The following is an 8,684-nucleotide window of genomic DNA, read 5'->3' on the forward strand; positions in this document are numbered from 1 at the left end:
GACGTGCGCACAACCGTTAGCCTCGTTCTGGCCGGCAGCAAAGATGGCGGCTACTCCGAGGGGTAAGGTGATGGTGACTTTGTGACACCTTGGAATGGGTTTATTCTAGCTAATTTCCAAGCGTTCTTGTTCATTGCCAGTTTTAACATTTAATAAGATAAATATATATAGTTATACGAGGATGGCAGCTGTGGGGAAATAAATAGCCAGATTAATTTTCGCAATGTTTTTCCCTTGGTACTGTTGTTCGGAAAAATTAAGTTGCATAATTTCGTCCAGTGTTGTTTTCAAAATATGGCAGTGCCAGTAATTACATTCGCCTCTCTACCTGGGTGAAGGACATCGTGTTGAAAGCAAACGTTCCACCTGTTAAATAAGAGGGATGTGTAATAAAAGATATAAAAAGAAATGCCACTTGACTACCCCACATTATGTACGTGTATGTGTAGCTTCAAAAGACTCCCATCTCCTTTCCTTATATTGGCCTAGCATCGTTGGAGTGTGGACCCTAACAGTATTAATTTTGTGCTCAACAAAGGTCCAGGCCGATTCTCTGTGTTATCAAACAAGTCTCGTGCAAATAAAAGACAACAACCTAAAGACATGCTTTCCGCACCCACCGCACAACCACCATGGGTCTCACTGTGGCAGTAAGCCGTCTGTCAAAATTTCAAAATGAGGCTGAAGCGATTAGAGCTTCTGACGACGGGGAGTGAACCAGCCAAATGGATGCCTAGACTTGCCTGGTGTTACTATATACCACAGTGGGTGTAGTGTCTGAAAATGTATTTATTATGTGAATTTGTGCAGTTGTCATGGATTGTGTTTAGTTTGGCGAGACTAAGAACAGGTTAGTTGATTATGGGAACCACTCGGTTGACATCGATTTATGCTAGGGAAGATTTAATGCGCATGTGAAAATGCTGTGAATGTGGCTTACTGTTGGTCCTACACATTAGAGGCAGTTATTGTCTGCAACTCTTCAAACACTTCGTTTTGGTTGATACAGGGATTTACATTTCGCAACTAGTAGTTCATCCAGATGATCGCTGTCAAGAAGCCATTGGTGTACGACCTAAAGGCTGGCAATAATAGGACATATCAGATCCAAAAGCACCTGTTATGTGAAAACTTTGTCCATGCTTTGCAAAAACCTTAAGACACTGGGAATGAAATGCCAATATGTGGGCTGTGTCTGTGCAACAAGAACTTACGTAATTTGTTTGGCGCCTTATAAATGTAGGTCAACTTCGTGTCTGAAAGTCAGATGTTAGGACAGCTGTCATGGTGGTGGAAGATGTCATTACCATCTGAACATGCTCCTACACAAAAGCCAGTTGTTAGGTACTATGCTTGATAAAGGCTTAAAGGATGCATGAAAATGAATTTTCAAACAAAGATTATGTTTCTGTGCCAAATGAAGAAAATGACATCGCAGAATTTTTGTTAAAAATTTTTTATTTTGGGGGTATTTTTAAACCTGTTAATTACTCCTCTATATTATGCATATTTTCTGTCAATGGTCAGATTTTTTCAGAAATTTCGTCTGATCTGGCTAAGACCTCTGTGAACACCCGCCGAAAGGCCCCGAGGCGGGTGAACCGTGTCGCTACAGTGTGGGCATTATGACATGTACACAGATACTGCATGGCTTCGTTAGGCCAGCTTAGAGCCCTATCTGCACCCCTACACCCACCCCCATTCAGTCTGTTCACCACACCCTTGCCCCCATTCACCCAGACCTGCAGAGTCTGGGTGAATCGTCGTTGACAGGGACAGGGATCATCGTTGACGTCACCACTGCAAGCTGCTTAATTTTTGGGCTGGCCACTGGGGCATTAAGAAAACTCTACTTTGAAGTTTTTTTTCCCACCCATAGTGAAAGTTGAAAAATTTGTTTGTACTGTTATATGTTATTACACATTATAATCTGCACTTTAAGAAATAATACCAATGCGTTTCATGTATCTTTTAAGCAACTTCACAACTATGAACTATCTTTGTATTGGTGTCTCTACCATCGTAAGACATCACTTTGCAGGATTGTCACAGCACTCTGAATCTGATAGGAGAAGATAAAAATGCTTGTCACAATTCCACGATTGTACAAGAGACGGTGTGTTCAGATGTTAATTACAACCCCTAGGGGCCAGAAAGTCACCTTAGTGTCTGAATTACAGACTAAGATCAATCTTGCGACATGGAGGCACTTGAGGCATCCGGTTGTATCAATATTTATTGTTCTTCTTTCGCTTGCGCTCAGTAGGTCAGTTTAACTTCACTCATCTCAAAGAATGATAATAAAATAAATATCAAATGAGCATTCAAGGTGGTTTATATTTTGTTCACATTAGTATAGCAAGTCATTAAACACAAACAATATTGAACCACACAGCAAAACTAATTATCCATGCTAATTTTGCAAAATCGGTGACCTCATTTGCCCTGTGTCTATCACCCAGAATGATTCTATGTAAGTTCAGAGAATCTGAGTTGACATTTTGACTGGTGGAGAAAAAAAAAGGCAAGAGATAAAAATAGGAATTAGTAGAGAGGAATATGTTGCCTAGTTAGTGACCATGTGGCTTTCATATAAACTTGTAATGAGGGACGTGTTATACCCAGAACACGGAATGAATGATTAGAGATTAATGCCACTACATGACAATAAATACTTGTGGATGAACTGATGACCATCACTAATTAGGACTTCAGCAAAATGTTTCAGAAATGCTGCAATGCTTGTATGTAATACCAAAATCAGGCGTATACATTGACACTTCTTATACGCCCACACTTTAGGGGCTCATTATGTCGTGGCGTCAGTCTGGGTGTCTATTAAATCTTCTTGGGTGTTTTACACTTTAGATGCAGTTGACGTCATTTCTCAGGGATACAGTGTGTCGCATATTACTGTTGCTGACATGGGTAGTTGGCATGGCAACCAGATAGCCAGTTCCTCTGGATTTATCACCGCGTAATATTACATACAATTATGGTTCTGTGTTAAGCCTACAACTCCAATTGTTCTGCACTCTGACATTTGTGGAGTTCTGCAGTTGTCTTGGTAACCGGTTTGCCATTTATAAATGTATGACTTCCTGACTGGGTTACAACTCCAGTGTGTAGTTGCATATGTAGTTTGGTTTTGATACATACACTATACATAGGTAATAATGGACATTAAGTGATTGGCATGCCCGCAAAGCTCCCTCCCCCCCAACTCACCCAACTTCCTTCTGTAACTTTTCTATAACAAGATTCAAAACCATAATTCACAGAACATTTACATGTATATTTCATGGAAAAAAACTGTAGTTTTGGGTTTAATATTTAATAAGTACAGAAGTGTATTCATCAAAACCTATGACCAATACGTGTACATTCCCTCAGGGCTAATAATATATTTGAGCGAGCATGTTTTAAATTCATAAGAACTCTTCACTTGTGTTTTAAGTCTTATTTCTCTCTGTTTTAGCTCTGATGTTATCTGGGCAGTTTTCTTCCCTTGTGAGGTCCCTGTCTCAAGGGTACATCAGAGTGCCTGCCACATGTGGGGGATGTATGTCTCATAGTAGCACCCTGCACACCCAGCGTAACACCTCTGACAAAGAAGAACACTCTGTTAGGTAAGTACTGCACCCTGCCCCTGAACCGAGCAAACTGATCCTTTTTGTCAGGTACAGTGTTAATAGTCAGTGTTTTATTGAGGTGATGTGTACGTTTGATTGATGGTTGTGTTTGATTGATTGTTGTGTTTGATTGTTACATGATACTATACTTTACTCAAGAATTTTTCTCTTCTACAATGCCAGCCAGTTTTATGGTGGAGGAAAGCGGAATGTCTAGGGTAAACCAAGACAAGCGGTCTTCAACTAGACTGTTCAATCAACCACACCAGCATGATTCACCACGACTTCTACATGAACTTGAAGGTGTCCGTAATGGGTCAACAAACTGTCATAGGTTGTTACAAGATGTCAAATTTTCAAATGCATGTAGGTGTATTAAAGATATTAATTATAGTTGTTGGTACATGTAATTCCATGGTTCTTTGCGTGTGTTATAGGACTGAATATATGAATATAGGTTGCCTAAATTGTCATGTGGCGTCTACTGAATGATGTATCTGTGTGAGGCTATGACATCATTAAACCTGTTGGATTTGTCCTGTTTAGGAGATGCCTCATAAACATGATAGACATAGGGGCCTCCGTGGCTCAGTCGGTTAGCGCGATAGCGCAGCGTAATGACCCAGGAGTCTCTCACCAATGCGGTCGGTGTGAGTTCAAGTCCAGCTCTTGCTGGCTTCCTCTCCGGCCATATGTGAGAAGGTCTGTCAGCAACCTGCGGATGGTCGTGGGTTTCCCCCGGGCTCTGCCCGGTTTCGTATAAGTGAAAAATTCTTGAGTACGGCGTAAAACACCAATCAAAAAAAAAAAAAAAAAAATGATAGACATACAGCAGAAATGACAAGGAGAGCAATGAAAGATCAGAATATTTATTTTTTCCCTACTGTTCTCAGTGGGATACACCTAAAGCCATGGGAGAAAATGCCCCTGTGACCCTTGACCCTTGACCTGTTGGTGTCTGGCATGATATTCTTGTGTATTAACAATCTGTGTTAGGTAATTATATGTTTTGATCCTACACTTTGTTTGTTTGAACAGCTTGGTTCCGTACAGAGAACAGAGTACATCACAGAGTGTAGCGAAGAGGAAGCCTTACTCCCCATTTCAGAATACCAGCAGCACAGTTGAATATGCTTTAGCCAGAACAGATGACCTTGTCAACTTTGCCAGAAAGGTGAGAATAGTGGTTCTACCATGACTAGGCTGAATCTTTGATTGCATGTTAAGCCCCATCCACATTATCCAGCATCACTTAACTTTTGTTGACTCAACAAGAATCAACTTGAAGTTGAGTGAACAAGTTGAGTCACGTTGAGTAGTGTGGACGGGTTCCTCAGCTTGGTCGAACAACACTCAACATCATCCAACTTTGTTGAATCGGATATGTGCACATGTATTTTCTGTCAACAAGTTGAGTGAAAGTAGCCAATCAGCAGGCGTGTAGAAATAATGTGACTGTCTTAAGGCACATGACCTGGGCGAAATAAAGGCATCAAAGGTGAAATAGAGAAACTGGTCTCACGATTAGACAGTTTCGTTGGCACAGGAGTATGAGAAATAACCTTGTGTGTACAACACTCTCTCAAAAGATTACAAAGACAGTGACCGTCTTTGTCACAACTCAGCAAACGACAACAGAGTCTGACAATGTTGACCTATCTGATTTGTAGTGTGGACACTCAACTTATCAACAAACGACAACAGAGTCTGACAATGTTGACCTATCTGATTTGTAGTGTGGACACTCAACTTACCAGCAAACGACAACAGAGTCTGACAATGTTGACCTATCTGATTTGTAGTGTGGACACTCAACTTATCAGCAAACGACAACAGAGTCTGACAATGTTGACCTATCTGATTTGTAGTGTGGACACTCAACTTATATCAACGGCATTCAACTTGCTGTTGAATCAACAAAAGTTGGATGATGTTGGATAGTCTGTAGAGATAGGCTCTAGAGATACATCATTGTCTGCGATATGAATCTATTGAAGTGAATTTTTTAGTAAATTCATATAGGAGATATTTGGTGTAAAGGGGATAACTAGACCTCTTTTTGTCAAGAATTAGGCAAATCAATCTCTAATGCTGTGTTACTTTAGGTCTTTAGAGACAGCACTGAGAAGGTGTACACCTCATCCTGGTAAGGAAGAGACAGGTTTAATCCTGGGTTGGATCAACATGAGGGGATGGGCCAGTTACTCCTTTTCCTAATGTCTGTATGCTGTGGTTTTGTTGGGCAGCATATCTGTGAGGTTGCACTAGAAATTTTGAGTCTGCATGAAAATCATTACTGATTACGTGTAGCGTGATTTGAGTGATATTGATTTAACTTAAATAAATAAGCATTTGTTTTTTCAATTCAGAACAACAAAGTATTAATGTGTTTAAGATTTTTGAGTGTGTTGTTGTGATCTTTCCCATTGCTTTTCTGGTGGTTGTATTTGTAGGGCTCCCTGTGGCCGCTGACCTTTGGCCTGGCCTGCTGTGCTGTAGAGATGATGCATATGGCTGCTCCGCGATACGACATGGACAGGTTTGGGGTGGTGTTCAGAGCCAGCCCCAGGCAGGCTGACGTCATCATTGTGGCAGGCACACTCACCAATAAAATGGCACCTGCCTTGAGAAAGGTGACAATATTAATATATATGCCAGTTATAACAAGTCTGTTGTGGTAGAGGTTATTTGTTAATAATGGTCAACTTTTGCTCATATTGTTATCATTAGGAAAAGCATGCACACCAGTGCAGTCAGTACATGAATACTTCATGGGGCAATTGTCTTTTCCTTTTGCAGCAAATAGCTGAATCAAATGCTTGCTTACATTTGGAATTGGTTTCTACATGTACAAATCCCACAGTATAAACAAGACTTTACCAGTGTTGTATAATTGGCCTCTGTGAATGTGCGCAATGATATGCCATGTGTATTGTCTGTGTTCTTCAGGTGTATGACCAGATGCCAGAACCGCGGTGGGTGATCTCTATGGGGAGCTGTGCTAATGGGGGAGGCTACTACCACTACTCTTACTCTGTAGTGCGAGGCTGCGACAGAGTTATCCCAGTTGATATCTATGTACCAGGTAGGGAAGTTCATCCGGACAGTTTCCATGTGCAGTGACATTCCGCATGTACAGTGTCACCAATTGGTTGGCCCTAGCTCTTCTTGGTCTGGCCACAGCATTAGTCAGGAGGTTTGTCAGGTACTTGACAAACAGTGGTTTATTTTGGGCACTTCTTTGCCCTCAATCCATAACCCAGATTATGACACCAATCAAATAACTAACAAAATGTCATCTGAATTTTGTCCGCTTATTGTTGGGCTGGTTAGCAGGGGTTCAGAACACCTGGCTGGGTCATTCGAAGCTTGTCTTACCGTAGCTGTTTGACCCCTGACCAGTGAGGTGTGCTCTTATCCCAGTACCACAGGAGATTTGTCATGTTCACATTTATGTACTTGTGCTTTGGAAATACTTTAAAATTTCAACCCCAAAATTACTTTCTTTAAAGGCAAATAAATGTCATAAAATATTGCTTTTTCTGCTGAAACTTACATTTTCCAGTGGGATATAATCTTTCTGTCTCAACAAGCCTCAAAACACCTTTCTAAATTGAACAAAACTTGCAGAATTGAGGAAAATGAGCAGCGTCATGGGGTAAATTTTAGATCATGTACAGGATGCGAATAGTAATGTATGTCTAATGAAAAGCCTTATGAAATTTCATAACAGGTTGTCCCCCTACAGCCGAGGCCCTGTTATATGGCGTGTTACAGTTACAGAAGAAGATAAAAAATATGGAATTGTCGCTCAGCTGGTATAGAAAGTAATGGCGGTGTATAATAAGTATCTAGACATTTTTTGTTTTGTGGACATGTACATATGATTAGCAGCATATTATGCGAGAATTGCACTTTCTTTTCTCGGCCTGTCCAGTGCACCTAAGGATCTTTTGTGTGACTGTTTATCCACTAACAATGCACAGGGGAAGTCTCTCAAAGACAGTGTACATAATTTTGTCCCTTTGCTAGTTTTGAGCAGTGCAGTTATAGTCAATCCCCAGATCCATATTGTATTTGAAAGGAATATGAAATAAATTTGTTTTGAATTAAACACTGAATTTGTGGTGATTGTTAATTTTAAATTATTCTCTACATGGAAATAGGTCCGTTTGCCTGGACAAACTGGTTCAAAGCTTTGCATAACTACATTATTCACAGCCGTTATGCTGCAGTGATTATGAACTGCATGTCCCTCACTGCTTCATAAGGGTGAATATACTGAAACAGTGATTCATTACAGAAAGAAAAGAACAACAGCAGGTTAACTTGTTTTAGGCGGGTAGTAAACCTTGAAATGGAATTTAAAGGATATAGTTCATGTAATGTGAAATTCTGGTTCTCGACAAAGTGAATTTAATTCAAAATGATAGGATTGACACATGAAAAGGAGTCCATCCAATAACGTTCAAATCTCGCTCTGAACCCTAACATGACTGATACACCGAATTTATAGATTCCTGAGGTCATTGTTAAAAGGGGCATTATTTACTGGGCAGCTGTACACCAGTTTAACGAACAGTGTTGTTTGGTGTCGTGTATGGTGACTTTTGCCATCCAGTGGTACCATTGAAATAATGTTAACAGCTCAAACCAGCAAACACAATGACGTACATACGTGTAGCAGGATACAGGTCATGTAATGCTGAATCTTGCTTCTCATCATGAATTTTTTCCAAAACCAGGACATGTAACATGATGTAAGTTTGTGTAAAAACCTACAAATCTCGCTCTAAAGAGATTTTGCCTTACATAAATTCCACATTTGCTTCGTCATAATCTTGGCAACACTCTGTGCACACAGAAAGCAATTGTTGCCGAAAACAGGATTTCATGATCCAGGTAACAAAACAGCTTTAAAGTTTTGCTCACTTGAGGGTAACCACAACAATAATACATAGGACCCTCGTTTGATTGCGGAATCTTCAAAGACAACAAATGTTGTCCATGTGCTGGTAACCAATCTTAGGGATCTAAGATACAAGATTTTTC

At 40.3% G+C, this 8,684-nt stretch overlaps 1 protein-coding gene across 1 annotated transcript; it reads left to right on the plus strand.

Annotated features, from left to right (window-relative positions):
- Nucleotides 1-40: 40 nt before the first annotated feature.
- Nucleotides 41-7,753, plus strand: LOC135472287 (NADH-quinone oxidoreductase subunit B 2-like). Its single transcript, XM_064751730.1, has 6 exons — nt 41-62; nt 3,479-3,629; nt 4,671-4,806; nt 6,086-6,265; nt 6,582-6,717; nt 7,366-7,753. Exons 1-6 carry the CDS (start codon nt 44-46, stop codon nt 7,461-7,463), a joined length of 720 nt encoding a protein of 239 aa, XP_064607800.1. The 5' UTR covers nt 41-43; the 3' UTR covers nt 7,464-7,753.
- Nucleotides 7,754-8,684: the final 931 nt, after the last annotated feature.

The sequence above is a fragment of the Liolophura sinensis genome, chromosome 8 (genome assembly GCF_032854445.1).
Source record: "Liolophura sinensis isolate JHLJ2023 chromosome 8, CUHK_Ljap_v2, whole genome shotgun sequence".
Classification (NCBI taxonomy): Eukaryota; Metazoa; Mollusca; class Polyplacophora; order Chitonida; family Chitonidae; genus Liolophura; species Liolophura sinensis.